The sequence below is a fragment of the Amblyomma americanum genome, chromosome 9 (genome assembly GCF_052857255.1).
Source record: "Amblyomma americanum isolate KBUSLIRL-KWMA chromosome 9, ASM5285725v1, whole genome shotgun sequence".
NCBI lineage: Eukaryota > Metazoa > Arthropoda > Arachnida > Ixodida > Ixodidae > Amblyomma > Amblyomma americanum.
In genome coordinates this window covers 109863223-109884617 of record NC_135505.1, presented here as the reverse complement: position 1 = coordinate 109884617, position 21395 = coordinate 109863223, and the positions used below count along the sequence as shown (strand labels likewise).

The following is a 21395-nucleotide window of genomic DNA, read 5'->3' as shown; positions in this document are numbered from 1 at the left end:
TGTCCTGGCATGACACTGGATGACATGCAGCAAACATATAAAATATAACGCGTGCCCGTGGGTGCATAAGCAAGTGGTGGGGACTGTGGTATGCTTTAAGTCCCACGGTGACACGTGGGCTATGAGGGACGCAGTAGTGATAGGCGCCGGAATAATTTCCGCTATCTGGGCATATTTAACGTGCACTGACATCGCAGACTCAACTGGCGTTTTTTTCATTTACCCTCTATAGAGTTGGGCTGCCATGTACGCGTTAGATCCCGGGATCTAGGTGTCAAATCTCAACGCCTAAACGGCTTAGCCGTCGTTGCCGCTGCATATTCTGGTAGTTATATGAAATCGCAGCATTATTTGTTATACCAAGCGGAGGAATACCTATAACTCAACTTGTCGAAGCATGATCTAAGTTTTCCTCTCAACGGCGCCGCTATTATATTTGCAGGTTAAGTGCTGGAATGAAACAAGTGGATGCCAGTATGCGGCTGCTGCTTCCGGGATCATTCAGCATTTCCTGCGTGAATGTGGGCACCACACCGTTTGCTGCCCCAAGTGTTATGCCACCGTGAATTGCGGCAGCATTATCGCGCACCTGAAATCGGACTCTTGCAATACTGCGGTCTCTCTCGAAGCCGAATACAATGCGCAGGCAGGCTTCAAGGACGAAAGAGCGTTTATAACTTTTCTGGACGGAGCCTTTGAAAAGCAGGCGAGTGAAATCAGGAACTCGCTGGAACGGATGGCTGCAGATATTACGACACATGGCGACCGACTAAACGAAATATGTGAAGGCATAGATGTTTTGAAGGAAGCGGCGAGGAAAGAACCAGTGGTCGGAACGAGCGAAAGTGAAAAGGGTGTGAGAAAAAGCGGGAAGGAAGTCGTCTCCTCTAGCGAGGAAGTGAGAGAATGTTTGGCCACACCCAGAAATGCAATTGACAGTATGTCCGAAAGCATGGACTTATTAGAAAAAACACTGAAGCAGGAACTGAACGAAACACGCGACAGCTTACTGCAAATCACAGCTGCCATAGGACAAGTCGAACACGAAGTGAAAGAAAACAGTGAGAAGACATTGGACAGCGTTAACAGTATCCTCAGGCTCGCTAAATTACAAGCTGCAAGGTGCGATTTTTTTGTGCCAGGCGTTTCCTCCCTACGCGAAAAAGCGATCAGTAGTGGGTTGGCTGTGTATTACAGCGAGAAGGTATGCCTGCGCGGCTATTGCATTTCGCCTGGAGTGAGATTTGATAAAGATGGCAGTTCTGTCAAAATCAAAGCTTGCTTCTGCCTACATAAGGGTGAAATGGATGACGTCATTCAGTGGCCATTCGAACACACCATCAGGTCAGTTGTCATGCACCCGGAAGACGGTGCAGAACGTGTGAAGGAATTCAAACCGCATCGGGATGTGGGAGCTAATCAAAGACCAGCAGCATCGAGCAATAAGCCTGGTTATTTTTTTACAGAGTGGCTAAGCGTCAGCGATCTTATCAGTGGCGGCTACGTACATGGCGACCAGCTACGTATTAAGTGGGAGTTGCTACCGTGAACTGCACTTCAATGAGTGCAAGAGCTCACTTCGATCGTTCCATGCAACTAGAAAACGATGCACCGGCTGCAGTTCTTTGTTCAATGTTTGCGTGATGCATTATGTTGGGCCGAAAGCACGGCAGTCCCTGGTGATGTGGAGGTTTCTGTAAAAGCAGTTTGATCCCCTTCTCTTGGAAAAAATGTTTACTGGCTTTATTGCATTTTGAAACTTCGATGGTGATCTTTATTGTATAATACGTAATAAAGATATTAAAAATGTAATTTACTTGGTTGTTCATAGTATTGAAATCACCTCAAACTCATTAGAGCGTTCACATTGCACTGCTGGTTTTCAATACTTCCTTTCGTTGGCAAAAATTTGGCCACCTTCTATTTCGGTTGATAAAACAATATCTGTCGTTTGTTTCCCGAAGACACTTCTGTTTTCTTGTTGAACCGTTTTATCGAGCCTTATTTAGAAAACATGTATCTCAGCCTCAATTGTTTTGTGAAAAAAAAATGTTGCTGCGAACCAAGAAATTTCAACCCTTTCCAGAGACTCTTTGGTGTCTCCACTTCCCCTCCTCCTGCACTCAGAAACATATTATGTTCAATGAGTGCATGGGCGTCTTCTGACTCACACCAGTGCGCGCTTCGCAATGTGTGCCCGCCCGCAGTTTCTCGTGCGCGTGTATCGCGCTCTTCGTTCCGCATTGTGCCGTGCTCTTGCCGCCGTTTCCCGCCTCCGGACCCGTTCTGTATTCTATCCCTTTAACTCCCCTCCCCCAACCCTGTGCAGTGCAGCGAAGGTGTTCTCCAAGAGACAGTTGCACGCCGTGGACACAATTTTTCACCAACAACAAGAACCACTCAACGTTGCAAACCTCCTCAGCGCTCGAGGAAGATTGACAACGTCACTTGGTTTGCACTGCCACCTGTGGAGGCGTTGAAATTGTCCAATAGGACAGAGATAGAAAGGGCTAGGATGATGTTCTGGTTTGCTGCCATGGACTGAGAATGTAAAGAGGAGTAATCGGAAAAGAGGGAAAACATAAAATGGATGCAAAAAAAGGACGCAAGGTAACGACGTGGATGCCGCAAAGTGAAAACATTCACGCAATCTTGACGCTGGCAGCAATCGAAACATGAAGCAGTCGGGCTTCCCATGGGACACGGGGTGGAATTTACTTCCCGACAAGATAGGTGGGTTGTACGAATGCTGGCTGAACTAAGCGTACAGCGCAGTGCTTATCGTAGCCAAGCTATAGGATGTGATTTACGTGGAGCAGGAGGCCATCATCGATCGGCAGTGGCCCAGGTTTTTGCTTGATTAATGAGTTTTTGAAACTCGCAGACACTAGGCGTTTCATCTCGTGTGCAATCTTTGTTTACATACCATTTCCCATTTATATCTTATTAAAGACAACTCGCAACTGTCGTTTTTTTCTTGTCATAAACCATTGAAATATTGAGAAAATTGTCCACTGTCGAAATCGTCTCGTCTTGTTGCTACCTCCCAACGAAACAGCGGAGTGATTACCGATTAAATTTTAAATAGGAAATGTATTTCCGAAAAATTTGCGCAAACACTGAAGAAGACACGAGAAACACAAGAGAGACATGAGCGGTGCTCTCGTTTTAGTTTTTGCGATAACTCTGAGGTGGTATTTAGGTCAACTCACCGAAATTGCTGATTTGTCCGAAGTTGTCTCTATAGTCGTAAATAAAAGTGGGTGCTATTAATAATAAATAATAATTAAATGAGTTTTATCAGAATAAGTTATTTAGAAGTTCTCGAAGTTTTCTCCCCTTCATCAAAGAGTCTATCGCCTTTGTAGATTATGGCTATCTCCAAGGCATCGGCCGGAGCCACTAGGGTCTTGGACTCGGGATCCACCGGCTTTGCTTCAACCAAAATCTTCTTCCTTTACAATAAATATTTATTCTTTCCTTCCTTTGCCGCCGCGGTGGCTCAATGGTTATGGCGCTCGGCTGCTGCCCCGAAGGACGCGGCTTCGTTTCCGGCCGCGGCGGTCGAATTTCGATGGAGAAATTCTAGAGGCCCATGTACTTTGCGATGTCAGTGCGCGTTAAAGCACCTCAGGAGGTCTAAATTTCCGGAACCCTTCACTACGGCGTCCCTCATAGCCAGAGCTTCTTTGGGACGTTAAACCTCCATAAACCAAACCTTCCTTCCTTCCTTCTTGCGTCCAGGCATTTTTTCCACTTCATGACACTATGCCGCCTTTGCAGCATCTAGTGCTCGGTATTCATTGTCTTTTCCACTTATATTCAATTAATTTTTTAAGAAATACCGTGAATACAAAATCCTTATTTCGAACAAGGAAGACAAAACCAGGCACTTTTATAATAAATAAGAGGGTGCTGGAGAGGGTCTCAAATGTCGCATTCTATCTCGTTGCTCTGATTTGGTGATCGCATCATGTGCTTTGAGATGCAGCGATGCACTTTCTAGCAGAGGTTAGAGATGCTCCTATCCGCAGTCCCTCAAACGGGCTCGACCATGTTATGTATACGTGCTCAGCACGATGAATACCCACTTCCTTTTATTGCCGTTGCCTATCCACTTGGCTACCTTTCTCGCTCACGTGAGGTCGCGCAATGCAGTGGTTGCCGGTTTGTCGAGCACCGATGTGCTCCGCCGCAAAAGCCAAATTGTGCTCAACATTTTGGAGATAGCAGCTGAATTTTGAATTATGAAGGCTTAGCCCGATGCGGCATAACTGTCGCTGAGTACGCGAGCACACGGGATGACTGCACCAGGCAAGGGAAACAGGGCGTCCCAATGACGAGGACAATTATTCACTCTCTTAATTGTGTCAGTGGAGTATGTTTTCACACTTTTGCTTTCATGCAATCGCAACCATTGTTTCAATCAAACACGCCACGTGTTATCAATGCGAAGGCCTCCTTTCTTGCATATTCCCATACACACATGCACATTCATCCTTATGCAGTCGATGGATTTTGCATGTCCAATCGGTCTTCCCATCTCTTATGCACAAGTTTTGGCACCTAATACCATTGCAAGCTTTTAAAAAACGCGGAATGTTATAGCCTTGTGAAACCACTGACGGGGGTTTAAGTCACGTGACCCAGTCTGCAGTGTTTTTCCTTCTTAAAAGTTTTTTTTATTAGTTAGCCTAGTTAGCTTTTTTTAATTATTGTCTTGAGGGACAAAGTGATGATTATGAATTTTTATGGCGCAAGGGCCTCTGTGGCCAAAGAGCGCCAAAGCACAAGTCTATTTCTTCAACTGAAGGTGGACCAGCGACCAATCTCCCAAGCGTTTCACCCTAAATAAACCGAGCACCAGACCATGATAAAGCTTGTACCCATTGTATCACAGGCGGGTACTCGGTGGCACTGGGAATCGAATCCCGCACCTCCCGCATGCCAGGCGGATGCTCAACCACTCGGCGACCGCTGCGGTCTGAGGGACAAATTGTCAATGGACAAGTTATAGATTGCTTTGAAAAACAGCTGACGTAATCGTTTGCGGTCATTTAAGTAAAGCATTTTTTTTACCGGCCTCAGCCCATAACTCGCACAATAAAAAAGTCTATGTGGTAACGGTGTCACTTCAACGTCGCAGGAAGTGCCTTAGAGAACAAAATCCATTTTTACAGAAGTGCTCTCCCCAATCAGCCTTTGCGTGCACATGGGGCAGAGATGTGACCCAGCAGTTGGTCACGTGATAGCTTTCTTTTAAGGCCAATAAATAAAGCAACGTTAATCGTACATTGGTAGAAATAGCACTGCTAGCGGCATTTTCAGACATTTTAACTTTTTCATTGATATTCTGTTCGTCGAGTCAATAATTAAGTCAGCTAATTAGGCTTACATAATTATTTAACATTAAAGAGCGAAAAAATACTGCGGACTTGGGCACGCGACCCTGAACAACCCTCAGTTGGTTTCACTGGGGCTAGTGGACTTCCTCTTTATTAAAGGCTTGGTTACATTTACCTTGGACACCTGGAATACTGCGTAGACCAGTACTACGAATTCGCCTGTAACAGGAAGGATTTTAGGCTTCCCCGACGGCTCCTTTTTTTTTTCACAAAGAACACACGTAGTGGAGCTGCCATTTTCTTCCGCAACCTATAACTATAGAACCCACTCTGCGGCGGATTGAAAATACTAAAGGGGCGCTAGCTGCCGCGGGGGCTGAGTGGTTATTGCGCTCGGCTGCTGGCCCGAAAGATGCGGGTTCGATCCCGGCCGCGGCGGTCGAATTTAGATGGAGGCGAAATTCTAGATGCCCGTGTGCTGCACAATGTCAGTGCACGTTATAGAACCCCAGATGGTCGAAATTTCAGGAGCCCTTCACTACGGCGTCTCTCATAGCCTGAGACGCTTTGGGACGTTGAATCCCATAAACTAAACTAAGGGGGCGCTGAAGTCACCTTAGGGGTGAAATGCGACAGCTTTCTATTTCACGTATGTCGCAGCTGCGCTTGCAACTTCTGCGTGTTTTTGTCAGTTTCTTTGAAATTTTTGGCCCGTCTTTGCCATGTTCGAACTGATAGCTGCAGTAGAAAGTATCCTATGTGCTTCTACGGTGCCGAAAATTGGCTATATATGTATTTTTTTAGCATTTTAACGCGACAGCGTGAACAGGTCGTGTCGCAGAAAATCGCTGGTCGCCGATGTCGACCGTGAGCAAAAAAGTCACGAAAATTACCCAGAGGGGTCTCTTAGGAACCTGGCGGACCACCTTGGTCACGTAACATTGCGGCGTTATCACCAACTGTCCACCGGGTGTATGTAAACTGCCCATCATAGAAGGTGGCAGTTAAATTACAAATGGCAAGTAGATGTTGCACGGTAAGAGGAACCTGGGGCGCACAAGAACCACGGGCTCACCGCGGTACCACTGCGCCATGAGTGGTATATGAAGACTCATGCCTTTAAGGCGGTGCTGAAGGGGCCCCTCCATTCCATTCTCTATCTAGGGTGCTGTCTAGAAACTAGGTTGCTCACAATGTGATATACAGGGTGTCATAACTTGCCAAGATTTTATGAACTCTCTCGACCAATCATTAATATAAATGCCACCTGCCAGGGTGTACAGGTTTCTTACAATAGGAAGCCACCTGCCATGGCGGGCATGTTGTGATGAAGTCACAAGGTGATGGGACCTCTCTCGATCCCTTAGATAGATAAGCTTTATTTTCCATCAACGATGGGGGAAGACGAGGCTAGAAGCTGCAACCGCAGCGTGACTGGTCCTCGACCCCCTACATAAAAGCAACAGGTGACACAAGAGAGCAATAACATACAAGAGAGAGCATCAGAGACACAGCATTTAACATGGGAACGTACAGTTTGGATAGTGGCTTATAAGTACACTCAATCAACGAATTTCCTTTTGCACATCGGCAGCGCTTTGGTGTGACGGCAACCCTATTGGTATCGCATTAAAAGTGACGTCAGAACCGAATTCAAAGACGCAGTAGGAAAGTCAGCTGCCTCCGGAAGCACCCGACACCTCCCCACCCGCGCCCCAAGCTAGGAGGCTGCCCAAGCACCAACCTCCGGTTCCACCTTTATATCTACCTCATCACTGCCCCCTCTCTCCTATATCCACTTCCGCCGTCCAGAAGCGGCACTCACGAGCTATCCACCCACATTCTATACTACACATGTTCCATAACAATATTGCGGCGTGTGTTAAGTCTGGTCTTAGAGTAAATGCATTCATAAGATAAAAAGCATAAGCGTAATCACCGAAGGTATACCGAAATGAGCATTGGCGTAACAGGATTCATGGTTTCTCTCGCAATTTTCTCGGCTCCCGTTCACGGCTCAACCCTTTTCATCAGGCTACTTAACCTGTAGAAAGAATCAGCTGCAAGAACACTGGCCTTTTTTTTTATCGCGCAAGCACTTATAGCGGTCATTCTCTGCATATGGCCGTTTTGTGTTTGTCAGTCTGTTTGCCCGAAGCCGGTTCTGTGGCATGCTGCTCACCTGCCCACCGCGTCAGGTGGCTGCCCATTTCATCGTGACAGGCTGCTCGGGAAGAGCAACATAGTCGGCAACGCAACCTAAGCAACCCAGGTCGCACCGATGGCGGCACCTGCCTTGGGCCACTGCGTCACTGCGCCCCTGCCCACCGGCTGGCTTATCATCCGGTGGATTACCACCGTATTCTAGCAGAGCAACGCAGCACCGAAACACATCATGCTAGAGCCCATATCCGCATTTGGCATAATCACCCAAATCGACTGGCATTTTGTAGCGATAGCTACATTACGGCAGCATTTCGAGCCTTCAGCTTGGCGGCGCCGCCACCCTGTGGCTGCACCGCCACGCTGTCACGTGGTTGGACACATTGTGCGGAGCAGCTGCCGTGGTTTGTGACGTGACAAGCACGTGGCTGGTCACGTGATGCGGAGCAGCTGCTGCTGCTGGCGGCGCGGCGTGCCGGCGAATCCGAGCTGCAACAGCTGTGCGCATGCGCCGTGACAAGTCGCACGAAGAAGAAAGGACGCCCAGATAAACGGAGCGGCGAAAGACTGACTTTGCAATTCAACTGAGCAATTTTCACACGGCCAGCTGTAGCTATCGCGTCACTCCAGGTTTAACCAGAGTTAAACCACCGCCAATTTTTTTCTTCTCGAATTCTCAAATATAAAAAAAGCTGTTAATTTAGACTTCAGTCATGCATCAGCCTTTGCAACGTTGCCACGACTTCTTGCCAACAGCATAAGCATGGCAGGTATACTTTGCCCGTCGCTGCCGGTTTCAATCCGGATACACAGGCGTATAGAAGATATGGAGGCTATTATTGCATTCACGACCGCATAAAAAATCTACGGTGGTAAAAAATACGGTGGTACCAGCAGACACCCGAGGCCGAGGTGGCTGGCCGCGCGTCGGATAGTTGGGATTCCGGGGAGCGGCGGCGTGGCCTGAACCTCGGCGGAGAACGGCGCGGCAAAGGCGCGAGGACATCGAGCCGCTTGGCAAGAGCATCAAGTCGACATTCGATGCTAGCAAGTTGGGAGTCGGCGGCAGTAGTTGGAGGCGGACTGGTCACAGAGCTGGCGTTGGGGAGCCGTGAGTAGTCCGCAACACGGTCAGCGAGTTCAGCGAGCTTGTCTAAAGAAACATAACCCGCAGCAGCGAGGATGGAGACCACGTGAGGGGGAGGCGCTGAAGGGACAACTCACGCAGAAGTGGGTCGTGCTGAGCAGAGGAGTCTCCCAGAAGCTGGCGCATGCGACGGAGGAGCTGCGAAAGGCGGTTGTCACCAAGCTCTGTAGCGCTGAGGACCTGCTGGAGTTTGCTGCACTCGGACGCTGACTTGCGGTCAATGATAGCCGCCTTCAAAATGTCGAAGGCTCGAGCCGAGTCCGGCGAGCTGATGACGTCCACTAAGGCACGGACGAGACAAGGTGGAGGAACTTGGTCTCCTGGCTGGTGACATGTCGCAGCTGGAATTGCGCCTCAACCTGCAGAAGCCAGGCGAGGGGGCTATTGGGCCAAAATGACGGCAGGATGACTATAGCTGGAACGCGGCCACAGAAGCACCAAGAGGCTGAGCGTTCTGGGACGGGTCGCCGCCGGTAGGAAGGGCGGAAGAGCCAGGGGAATCCATGTAGGAGGATGGGGTTGCGTGTTCGAAGCTGGGTCTCCAAATCTGTCGGAGCTAAGGAAAGGAAGGACCAGCTCCGACCGCGTTGAGGTTCGAACTCTTTATTTGCGCTGCTCGCGCGGCGTTGGCCTAGCCCAACTTCCTCTTTCTTGTCCGGCGCCGCGTGCCATGACCTGCGAGCCGAGCGCTGCGCGAGGGGCGCTACAATCGCCATCCCGAACACATAAAAAATAGACTGCCTGCCCACCTTATCAGAGCAGCTCAATCGTTCTTTAACTGCTCAGTTCTATACGCGGACGCGGGACGGGATATGCCTCCTTCAAGCACATCGCACACCCTGGTCGGGTTCTGGGCCGAGCTAGACTGGAGGCCGCTGCATTTTTTGAAACCAATTCCAGGGAACAGGGTATGCAGCGCTTGCGGACTAGTGCGAAGGATGAACGCCTTGCTTCCATGCATGCACGTGCTGTGCCACTCCTGTTTCGAGCAGTGCGCAGCGGAAGGTTCTAGATGCCCACTCGACGGTGACAGGTTCATGGAAGAAGACATCGACTGGACACGATGGCCCGCCGATGAAGTGCTTGAGAGAGAGGTAAGCCAGGTGTATCCGAATTTTGGGGCAGAGGAGGTTCGCACACGATGTTCTTTCTATATTTGCGTCGTACATATTCGGGCCTTGGCTTTTACCTGATAACTCTTTTAAGTCCGCCCACCGCGGTGGCTGAGGGGTTATGATGGTCGGCTGCTGACCCCAAAGACACGGGTTTGTTCCCGGCCGTGGCAGTCGGATTTCCCTGTGGGCGAAATTATATAGGCCGGTGTACTGTGCAATGTCAGTGCGCGTTAAAGGGCCCCAGGCTGTCGAAATTAGCCGGAGCCCTCTACTACGGCGTGCCTTATAGCCTGGGTATCTTTTGGTTGTTAAACGCCACGCAAACAAACAAACAAACATCTTTGAAGTGTTGTACGAAGCTGTCTGCGTACAGGCTTTCCAAGAAGTTTGAACCGATTTTTTAGAGGTTACTATATTTATTCGAAATTAACTTAATTGCATTGCAGAAACAAAGGCCCTTTCGCAAACACATCAGAAAAATAAGTTTTCAGGCAAGCGTACACGAGGTTAATGTACAGCTGCAACGGAAAAACATTAGCACAATTAACTCATGACCGGTTCGGAAAAATTGCGAGACTCGGCGCTATTGTAGCCACAAGCGCCCTGTCCTTTTCTCTTCTCTCGTGTTTGTGTGTGTGTGGTTTTGGCGCCTTTAAATTAGATTTCCAAAAATATTAGTCTGCTCCTGCCACACGTTGCTTTTGACAGTAATGTGTGGCAGTGCCTGACAGCAAATTTGACAGCATTTTTTTAAAGGAAAACTGCGAAAACCGCTGCGGTACCTCTGCTCGCAACGCCAGCTGTAAAATAAATAAGAAATCATGTCCGTAGCCACGTCGCCGCATGGTTCAGCCGATAAGAAATGCACTAGCGTTCGTTTAAGATGTTGTATTTTCGATGGGCCAACGTCAATCTGGGCTGCCTTCTGCCGGTCAACCCCGCATTGCGAAATGGAATGCGCCGATTTTTTTCGCTCCGGTCATGACCGAGTCACTTGCGCCATTCCTTTACCGATGCAGCTGTACATACCTTGCGTAGCAAGAGTAATCGATGCCATCGATCAGTAGTGCTGTTTCCTGCTCGAAGCAGTGGCTTACATATCAAAGGCCCTGTCATTTTGAATGTAAGGTTCGAAAAGCCGATATTGCACACTGAAAACTTTGTGGCGAAAGAGGTAATAGAAACACCTCATCCCTGCCGTCAGTGAGCCACCCCTATGGGCCAGGCCGGGAGCTTAGGGCGCTGCCCGGAGCACATGCAGGCCCATCGGTGCGTGGGATAGGATTGATGGCAGCAGTGTACTATCATGAGCAATATGAGCAGAAACACGGGAGCGAGTGGCAGATAGTCTCAAACCCTCCTTGTGGCGATGCACGACGGCCGCTTTTCGGAGCACTTCTGGAAAGGATTCTGCTGCGTTGCCTGCTTCTAAGAAATGGAGGAACGCACCTCCCTTTCCATTTGGTTTCTGAAAGCGGCCGCCACGTGTCGCTACATGTAAGGTTCGAGGCTATCGGGCACGCGCTCCTGTGTTCCCGCTCATATTGCTCACGATTGTACACCTTGTAGACACCGTAGTATCTGCTGTCTCGAGTGCGTCAACCTGTAATTTGATTAGAGCCCTATGACGAAGCGAACCGAAACATTCGGTGAGGGTTACCGCATGCACACCAAGCAGAGGCCAGGGTGATCGTTGTCCGCTAGGCTCTTTCGAACCATCCCGAAGGCCCAATTTCTCTCGTCCGCTTGTCTCACTGTTGACGTACGCGCCCCAGCTGCCGAAGAGAGCACAATAAACCGGCAGATAGCAGCAGGCTGAGCATTCGGCAACGGACCCCTCGACAATCTGCGTTTCGCTTTTTGTTGTTGCTTCAAAAGTGTACCGGTCTTATCATAGGTGATAGGATGGAAAGTTGGGTTAGTTGGGCTATGTTAATTTTAAACGAAAAATACAACGCGTACAGAGACTATGGACCAAGAAGAGGTGCACAACACAAGCGCAGTCTCTCAACTAAATTTTTATTCACGAGGTAAAGAAAGATATCAAAGCGACCGAAAAAACGGCGAAGTCAGCGGTCACATCAGCAATCAACACAAGGAACAAGCTCGAAAACGCAAAAGATTGCCGGGAGCGCCCTTTTCTATGACCCATGGCACATCAGACGCTACCCAAGAACCGTATCTGCGCATCATATATAATGTGATAGAGGGTTGGCTGATGCGCGCGCTTCATTTTCGTTATGAAAAATGCTTCCATAATCTGTTACACTGATCGCACCACGGGTGATCGAATCGTATGTGCACCAGTAATACGAACAGTAACAAAAGAGTCATGCCTATACAGACGAGCGATTAAAACTGATTCTTTTATTGTTTAATGCGCAATGCAACAATAAAAAAACAAGAATCTATTGCGAACGTGGGCCATAACTGTACAGTGGCTTTCTGTCAGAAGTGATACGTTGATGGCGAGATAAGTTCGAGAAGCGTTCAGAATGCGGCTAGCAGCATGGTACCTTTCGGCTCCTCCTAAGCATGGGTGACGCTTATTGCGATCAGTGAAATAAGCGATGAACAACTTGGGAGCTTAAGGTAAAGTCAAGCAGACAACGGCTGCTCTAACACGCAGTGTGCTTTGTGCACGTGAGGCAACCTTCACCGAGTTTTCCGATTCATTTCGTCATAGGGCTCTCATCAATGCAAAGGCCACCGCTGGTTTTATTATATTGTTATCTTATATGGTTATATTATATTGTCCGCCGACCTCCGTTGTTTGGCGTTAACTGATTCGTCAACACTTTCTTATGGGAGGCTTTCAAAATATTAGTATGAAAGAGTTCAGCCAACAATATTTTACCGGATATAAAAAATATACTCACCAAGCTCAGTCCAATTATATTTGGTTCAGAGTTCGACGAACGTTCGTCTGCTGAGAGAAATTAATTTCACATGTAAACAGAAAAGCAGTCGCCAAGAGGATCGGCAAGAAATAATGCTTAAAGCACTCAAATTTTGGCACCGTTACAAGTGCCTTATTCACAGTGAGACACTTGTGATAAGCCGCCGCGGTGGCTCAGTGGTTATGGCGCTCGGCTGCTGACCCGAAAGACGCGGGTTCGATGCCGGCCGCGGTAGTTGAATTTCGATGAAGGCGAAATTCTAGAGGCCACTGTACTATGACTGTGCGATGTCAGTGCACGTTAAAGAACCCCAGGTGGTCCGGAGCCCTTCACTACGGTGTCCCTCATAGCCTGAGTCGCTTTGGGACATTAAACCTCCATATACCAAGCCAAACCGAGACGCTTGTGAAGCAAAAAACTTGGGAGACTCTTAACTTAATTGTAAGCTTACGGCGCGATAGCCTTTAAGGGTGCCTATCAGCTCTTGACGGTTCCGTGTCACACCTTTTCTCTGACGTCGGCATGCTTGTCCCGATCACAAACTCCTTTATTGAAGCGAAGGCTTCACCACGCTAGGTAAAGCCGATTTCGCCGTGCTTTTCATGTTGACCTTCAAGTGAGCCAGAGTTCAAGTGCGACTATAGGCCTTACCATATGTGGTTCACCATGGTGTCGCACCATTTGACCTTTCGATCCGCCGGTAGAGTGCGGCAGAATAGGCCGCAGCGTTGATTGGGTGACCAACCTCTCGCAATGAACCATTAATTTAACTGCCACCTGCCAGGGTGGGCGCGTTGCTTATCCAGTGTGCGGAACGCGCTCAACGCTACAGACAAGCCGCGGCTACTTGACCGATACACCACAGCTTTCGCTCTCTGAATAGGTTAAGTGGTAGTTAAATCATAGCTAATTTTTTTTCGCTTCATTGTCATTAAGCGACGCTAATTTGTAATCGCAAAGGGTTAAGCGTCATGTAAAGTAATTCGCCTGCTGTGCGGTGTGAGGAGTTCGCACCAGGCCTCTGTTTAGCGCACACCCTTTCATAAAAGTGTGTGCGCTAGAGGACAGTTTTACTCCCTTTTTACTCCAATATAGGTGTATTTGCGTTTAGAGTGCACTGAACAAACGGTCCTTCGTGGAGTAAACGTAGCGTGCCCGGCTCCCGATCCAGTTGACAGCGCTCCGATTCCGCTTGACCGCTATGTTCTTTGCAGCCAGCTGCTGGTCTACGTCACTGCCTTCTCGGCCAATCAGGATTTTCTAGTCACACCGACACCGGATTTTCAAAGGCCAAGTGGGCCTTCAAAGCTATCGCGTTAAAAGGTGGCATGCGGAGCGCTTATGCGGCTCGGACAGATTACCGCGCGTGAGGTTTACCGCTTCGGTCGTCGCTTATTTGTGAAGTGTCTGCACGAGCAGGTGCCTATACCGGATGATTTTAACGCCTGCAGATTTTTTTAAAGAGGCTTAAAAGATGAGCAATGGAGTCTTTGCAAGCTGATTATACGGCATAGAAGGGATTATGCCCATAGTAGTAGCTTGTTAAGACTATCTTCTAACGGATAATAAGTAATTACGTGCACAATTTTTACTCTGTTGGCCCAATAGCATAGTGCTCGATTAGAGGCCTTAAGGCCCCTGGCGAGCCCAGTTTTACATCATGAATATAACCATAAATTAAGCCCACAAAGCCCCACGATAGCAAAACACATACGCGGCATGCAGCCGGTAGCGGTATAGACTTGATAAAGTTCACTGGTCACTGATCATAGTCTAAACAACAAATTACATTTCGGGAGCACTGCAGCTCTCTTGTTCTCAATGAGGCAACCGGCTGGACACAACGGTTTTTGCAGCACTTAATAGGGTTTTAGGGATTTGTCATAGATCGGATGCAGGGTGGCATCGTTCCTGTTAAGTGCGTTAGGCGTTGTCTGTATGATATGCGACTCGAAGTTTCGGTGGGCTGACCCATTCTTTTCCATTGTCACTATCTCTGCTTCATCCCAGTTAATCTAGTGCCCAGTTTTCTTCGCATGCTCAGCGATTGCGTTTGTTGTTACTCTTTCATTTCATTTATTTTACCCCCAGGGCTTTCGCAATACGTCGTTCTGGTGTTCTTTAAGGCGTATCGCGAAGTCTTTTGTTTCGCTAATGTGCAGCCGGGGGCTAAAGTCTCTGGACCATGCGTTCGTCAAACGAAGCGGATAGCTCTACTATTGGCTGGCGGCTGGAGACCAGACTTGCTGAGGGGAAAAAAGAAGATTTTCACTTTCACCTCAACAACTGTGGTCTCCAGCCGCTGGCTAATAGCAGAACTATCGGCTTCGTTGGACGAACGTCTGGTCCAGATACTTTGGTCCCCGACTGTACACTGATGGACAATCGGCGCAGGTATTTTCGTAAACGGCGACAGGAAACTTGCCGGGAGGAAGCTGTTTTTTTTTACGTTAACAAGCTCAGTCCGAACCTTGCTCTTTAGGACATGCACCATATTGACGCCGTGCCGATTCGTGGAACATACGCGACGGAGGCTCGCTTCATTTTTCGTTGCGTCATCACTTCCGCTTTCCCAGAAAACAGTATGCTTCGGTGGCGCCAATCTTCCTTCAGTGTTCCGGATGAGCTAAAGCGGATAGTCGTTTCTTTGCTAGTTATTTTTGATCATTTTCCTCTCGTTGTTTAGAACGACGACTTCAGGCCTCATTCCCTGGCACGGCTGATGAGGTATGCATGCAGTAATCGCTTGTGATCTAGGTACCTCCCAGAGTGTGCCTGTTTCCGGTAGACGCAAAATGTCATGCCGGTCGGAGTACCTGAAAGTCATTGAGCCCTCAATCAACTTTTCTGTTGAGGGAGAGACCGACGGTTGCCTTCTGTTCCTGGACACCATGGTAACCCGTACTCCGAGTGCCATTAGTTTTTACATGTTGCCCTTATATCTGTAATATCTACATCTGTATTTGTTCTGCTTAGATTTGTAACATTATTTTCAGTATGAACTAAACAAATCAATAAATACTGTAATATTTGGTAACTACCTCTAGGAAGTCGAGTAATCGTCACCAAAACAACCTCCGGCAGCGAGCAGGAGTAACGGTATTGCGCGCAGGAGAGTCCACCCGGCGAGTTATAGCACGCCCAATAGTCTTCATCACTGTTCTGCTTTATCATTTCCAGGTGAAGTGCTGGAACGCAAAACACGGCTGTGGGACTGTGGTGGCCGCTTCCCAGCTCCCCCAGCATTTCCAACGAGATTGTCGATACCACTCTGCGCGGTGCCCCAAGTGTTCGGTCTCGGTTCTTTGCAGCGATGTGTGCGCACACCTAAGATCGGACTGTGCAACGCCGTCGACGGATCTTGCACCCGACTCTGGCCATCAGAAGAGCAACACGGATGACGCAGCTCCTTCAACATCATTCCAACGAGTCATTGAGAAGCAGGCGGTGGAAATGAGGACGAATCGAGAGCACCTAATTAGTGATGCTCAGTGTCATGGTGATAGACTGATCGAAATGTCTCAAGGGATAAACACTTTTAAAGAAGTTATCAGTGTAGAACTGATGCAAGCAACGAGACTAATTCAGGACAGTCTCACAGCAAACACATTAGAAAATACGCTTAAAGATGGTTTAGTGAATGTATTGAGGCAGAGCTCTGGAAATTGTTCTCAGATTCTGGCATCAATTCAGGAAATGAAACGTGAAACTCTACAGAACAGCGACAAGACACTAGACGGCATTGAGACACTGCTCCGAAGGTATGAACTACGAACAGAGCATACAATCTTCGATATCAAAGGAGTGAATTCACTCGAAGAAAAAGCGCTGACGCAAAGTTGGGCTGAGTACGTAAGCGACCAGGTGTACCTGTGTGGCTACTGCATCTCACCTGGAGTCTTCTTCAGTAAGGATGGCGAAACTGTGCACATGCATGTGAGGATGCTCTTGCATAAGGGCGACAACGACGACGCTGTTGAGTGGCCATTCCAGCACAAAATACGGATGGGGATCCTGCACCCACAAGAAGAGGCCATGCGCGTGGTCGAAATTAAGCCACGCCTTGAATCTGAACCCGTGCAAAAGCCCAGAGCGTCAACTAACACAGGAGTTGTTTTTGATGATCCGTCCTTTACTCTGCACACTCTCAGGCTGCGCGGCTTTGTGTTCGAGGATACGCTTCGGATTAAGTGGGAAGTCCTGCCGTGAGCCGCGCTGGCAGAAAACAATACATGGAAGCCATTCCTTCCTAGTGGAATTTGTATTACCTTTTTTTTGTTAATTCTTATGTGGAGCATTTATAAACTCTTCCGTCTTGATCATAACTGCGTTCACTGCCCCTATTCTTTTACTTTGGCCTGTAATGGAGAATTTCTTTTCACAGAAATTGTCCGCCTATTTTCATTTACTTCGGTCTGTAATCAAGTAATCATGAAACTTCCAGGACAGGAACTGATCTATCGCGTTTTCCCAGTCCCTGGCTGCAACTAATTTGACGGCCTCGAGCGGCTTGTAGCTGAATTTGAGAAATTCGCTCATTCACAACCAGAACGGCGAATGTTTCTTGTTATTGATCGGTTTTAGAGAATATGCTTTACAAAAACGGACAGTGTACTTCATAAAAAAAATAAGATAACGTTGTTTTCGTAAAGGTTCTGCGAATACTCTTATTCTTTCCATGTCCTGGTGCAGGGTCATTCCATCCCAACTGACATAGGTGTTGCGCTCAACCGTCTCAGATTTGTTAAAAAAAATAATCTAAACGGACCATAATGTGCGTAATGTAAGCTTAAAGTATTTGTGCCGAAGAAAATTCTAAGGACGATTACTATTTTCGGTAATGCGAAATCTGAGCGCAGCCCTGCCGGTGTGTCAAGCTCTGTAGCCTCATTTTTTTGCCCGAGGGCGTGTTTCAGTTTAGCCTGAGGCGCGGTCGGCCGTGGCGTTAGCCTAGTCCTCTGATCTCTATAGGCTCATTGTCTTGCCTTGCTGGGTCGTCGGCACGTCTGGCAACGATACTAGTTCGATAGTAATATTAGTTAACGAAGACCACGATGTGCAATGCACAGCGCGAGAGTAGGTATGTTCTAGTTCACCGCGAGACGTGATCGGCTGCTGCAATAGCCTAGTGCTCTCGTGCTGTGGCCAGGGAAGCTGAACTGTTCGCACCGCCGTGGGTTTCAATCCCAGTCGCAGTAATGTTTTTATTTATTTATGGTTTATCCCAGTTACACCGACGGCAGCGACGCGGCTGAACCCATGAAGTTGTGCCAAAGAGCTACGTTCTAAGATGTACTCGTAATTTGATCAAAATTTGAACACTTCGAAAAGGCGTGAAACATAGCACATCTCCATTAATATTAATTGAAATATTTAGAAAAATGCATGAAATTTTCATGGCATTGGCACAGATTCAGGCTTTCTACCTGATTCGGATCATGTTTTTTGTACAGTATGAATATATTTTAGAATCTGTATAAAATATCAAAATTATAGAATCCTGTAATCTTCAGAAAAAATATCAACTTGCTCTTGTTAACTACGAACTAACTCTTTTACTTCCCGATATGTCCACTGCCAGTAAAGTGTAATAATCCTGATGAAACTAAATACGTCCAAAGTAAAAAAAAAATACTCAAGTTACAAAAGAGCGTTTCGAATCAAAAGCCCCCGTTTATTCAACTCGGTGGTGGCGCCAGTAAAAGTACAAAAGATTACGAGTTTTTACTCTGAAAATTTAATTAGTGTTCGAAGAACGAACGTTAGAAGAAGAATTAGAAGAACGCCAATGTTACATGACGCGCGCTAGATTAGCCCACAGAAGGCTAACAACAACAACTTGCGCTGAATTTTGAGGTGCCTACTGCAGCGCCTAAACACACTGCCTAGCGAGAAGAGCAAGCAGTTTTGGGAAGTACTCTTAGTACTTTTCCGCGCCACCTTCAGGTGCTTATTGGCGTGAGCCTCCGTGCTCTGTCGAAGGTGCGCGTGCCGTGCGTCAGCCATCTGGGCTACGCCGAGAGAAGCTAGGCAATGAATGCTGTCAGCCAAACGAGGGTGTCTAATCGCGCAGAATGTGTTCTCGCGTTTGCAGCGGCCCAAGCGGCTGACAAAAGCAGTTTTGAGTCACCGAATGGAACAATTGCAGTGCCACCTTGGCCACGCAGGTTCCCCATTGACCGATTAACTGTTTGTCCAACTGAGTCACGAGATACGAACAAAGAAATAACGGACAGGCATTGTCAACGTGTCGGAGCACTTTGTTCAACGCTGAGCGCTGAGAGAAAGCCGGGCGGAATGTCTGCTGGAAGTGAGTTGCACACGCTCGTCGGCTTCTCGGCAGAGCTTGACTGGAGGCCCTTGCAGTTCGCTAGGCCTATTCCACGTGTGAGAGTATGCAGCGCCTGTGGACTCGTGCGCCCGAGGACGGCCGTCCTTCCCTGCCCGCACGTTCTGTGCGAGTCTTGTTACGAGCAGTGCCTGCAGTACGGTGAGCGAGTCTGTCCCCTGGACGCCCTGGTGAGCCCGGAGGAAGACATCGAATGGAAAGAGTTTCCTGCGAAAGAGCTGCTTAAGAGAGATGTAAGGGGGCAGTGCGAAAGCCACGGGCTACAGGAAGCTGGTATTAGGTGTTCGGTCTGCAAATCGGCAGTGACGGCCAGTTTCTTCTGAACAAGTGCGAGAGCAGTTCTTCGATGAATAATTTGGAGGAAATGCTGTTTGGAGAAACAGTGAAGTGGTGTGTGGCGAATGACACGCTCAGAGATTTTTCGAAGTTTGTCAAGATAAGCGTCCTGCTTATCTCTATAGTTGGCCGATTTTGTACTCCATATTCTCAGTAGAATTGCGGCTCGCTATAAAAGCTCTGCTGCCATGTACTGAAGCTTAACCTGAGGAATGTGGAAATTCTGCGAGGTCTTGCCATAGCAGAAAATAAAAATCAATCCGTGCCTTAGTGATTACCGTAAAGTTGCTCTTTACACTAAATGAAATGTGGAAGTTTTGGCGGAGACTGCACCGCGTTAACTAGTGCAAACTAGTAAACTAGGAAGAGCAGGATCGCTTCTATAGCTGCATAGTCGCAAAATCGTTGCACTGGCACTAAGGTCTAACCAGACATAACCAGGTCTAATAGGCAAATTGAAGGCTCCTTGGTAGCACGAAGTGAGGCAGTAAGCAATCTCTCGGGCAGAATCGGAGCATTAGAAGAAGAAATCAGAGGTGAGCTTTTGAATGCGGCGAGGCAAAACGCTGGGAACTTTTCAAGGGTCCTGGCTGCCATCGATGGCGCTAAAAGCCAAGTCAATGCAAACAGTGGCAAGGTATTGGATCACGTTATCAGCGTTGGGCGAAAGGTAGAACTACAAGTGGCGCAATGTGAGTTTTTTGTGAAAGGTGTCGGATCGCTCCAAGAACAAGCGATGAAGCAAGGGTCGACCGGGTACGAAAGCAAGCAAGTGTACATACGCGGCTGCTACATATCCCCCGGTGTTTTTCTCAGAAATGAAGGCGATGCTGTTAAGCTACACGTGAGGCTGCAACTACACAAGGGTGACATGGACGATGTTCTTGAATGGCCGTTGGAATACAGAATAAAGCTTAGTGTGGTTCATCCAGAAGGAGGTGTAAAGCGCCAGCTGGAATTCACACCATGTCGCTCATCTAAACACACAGAGAAGCCCATTGGATCATCTACGAAGCCTGTTTACTTTCCAGATCACTCGATTAATCTTAACGACCTCAGCCGTGATGGCTACGTCTATGAAAACTGTCTTCGGGTTCAACTAGAGCTGCAGCTGTGAACTCGACTTGCCCAAAAAAATCAGGATAATTTTCTTACAGCAAAAAACCTGTGCAAGCCCTCATAAACCATTCAACGGTCAGAACCATGTCTGACCAACTCGCCCACGAGTCCATGCTGTACTGTGAAGGCTGTTTACATTTTGGTTCAACCTTAGGAGCCTTCCTCTACGTCTTTTCAATGTACCTGGACCATTTCTTACTTGAAGAGCATTCTTTACATTTGTATTAAAGTAATAATATGAAACTATTTTTATGTGAATATGCATATCCCATAGCCTGTGCTATGAATACGAAAGTAAAATTTTTCATGAAGCACAATTCCTATTTTGGGTTAATTCTTGTGCCGTGAAATGCGTATTTCTGTTAAATATTGTTGGAGTTTTTAGAACGCAGCACTTTTGTACGACATACCGTATATACGCGACTAAGGGCGGTGATTATGTGTGGGCCGCTCCCCTAAAGTTAGCAGCCAAATATTTCGAAAACCAATCTCCAGTAGACAGCCTTGTTTTACGTGTGCAAAAATCTCCCTGCGCGGCACACTCTCCAGAGAGTTTCCAAGCTACGACAGCCGCCCTTTGCTATCATTATTATCTTGCATCTTCTAGCGTTGTGCAGCTGGGTGCGATTGAAATGAATTCACATGTCTTTGCTCGGAACTGATGGCAACAGCCCACCACGAATTGATGCCGAATGGCGGGCTGAAATATACATCGGAGCACCTCGTCTGCTCTTGGACTTTGGATTCGTCACGGACGTTGCCCGCAGACCCGTTGTTCAAAGTTCCGAATTACAGGAATTTCTGTTTCAGTGAAAGGAACTGAAGATGACTTAATTTATCGTGATGGCCACTCAGCCGTTCCGGAGATGCGGAGATAGCAACAGCGATGAAGAACCGTACAGAGATCTGCAACTAGTTCCC

At 47.9% G+C, this 21395-nt stretch overlaps 2 protein-coding genes across 4 annotated transcripts in view; both read left to right on the top strand.

The window, feature by feature from the left end:
* LOC144104039 (RING finger protein 151-like) overlaps positions 1–21395 on the top strand; it is a 34922-nt gene that overhangs the window by 2956 nt on the left and 10571 nt on the right. For 2 of the 3 annotated variants that reach the window (XR_013308419.1, XM_077636821.1), the window contains one exon: positions 443–1822. The exons of the other annotated variant lie outside the window; for it this stretch is intronic. Coding sequence is in view for 1 of the 2 variants with exons in the window: in XM_077636821.1 (XP_077492947.1) it covers positions 443–1549 (1107 nt within the window). In the remaining variant the exon portion in view is untranslated. Of the gene's footprint in view, positions 1–442; positions 1823–21395 lie in introns of those variants that run through there. 3 annotated transcript variants of the gene reach the window in all.
* On the top strand, positions 9430–16959 carry LOC144104040 (TNF receptor-associated factor 6-like). Its single transcript, XM_077636823.1, has 2 exons — positions 9430–9749; positions 15851–16959. The coding sequence occupies exons 1-2, from the start codon at positions 9468–9470 to the stop codon at positions 16877–16879; spliced, it is 1311 nt and encodes a 436-aa protein (XP_077492949.1). The 5' UTR covers positions 9430–9467; the 3' UTR covers positions 16880–16959.

Coding starts and splice junctions, on each gene's coding strand:
- LOC144104040 (XM_077636823.1), top strand. CDS start 9,468: ATGCCTCCTTCAAGCACATCGCACACCCTGGTCGGGTTCTGGGCCGAG. Junction 9,750..15,850: donor ATGAAGTGCTTGAGAGAGAG/GTAAGCCAGGTG, acceptor TATCATTTCCAG/GTGAAGTGCTGGAACGCAAA.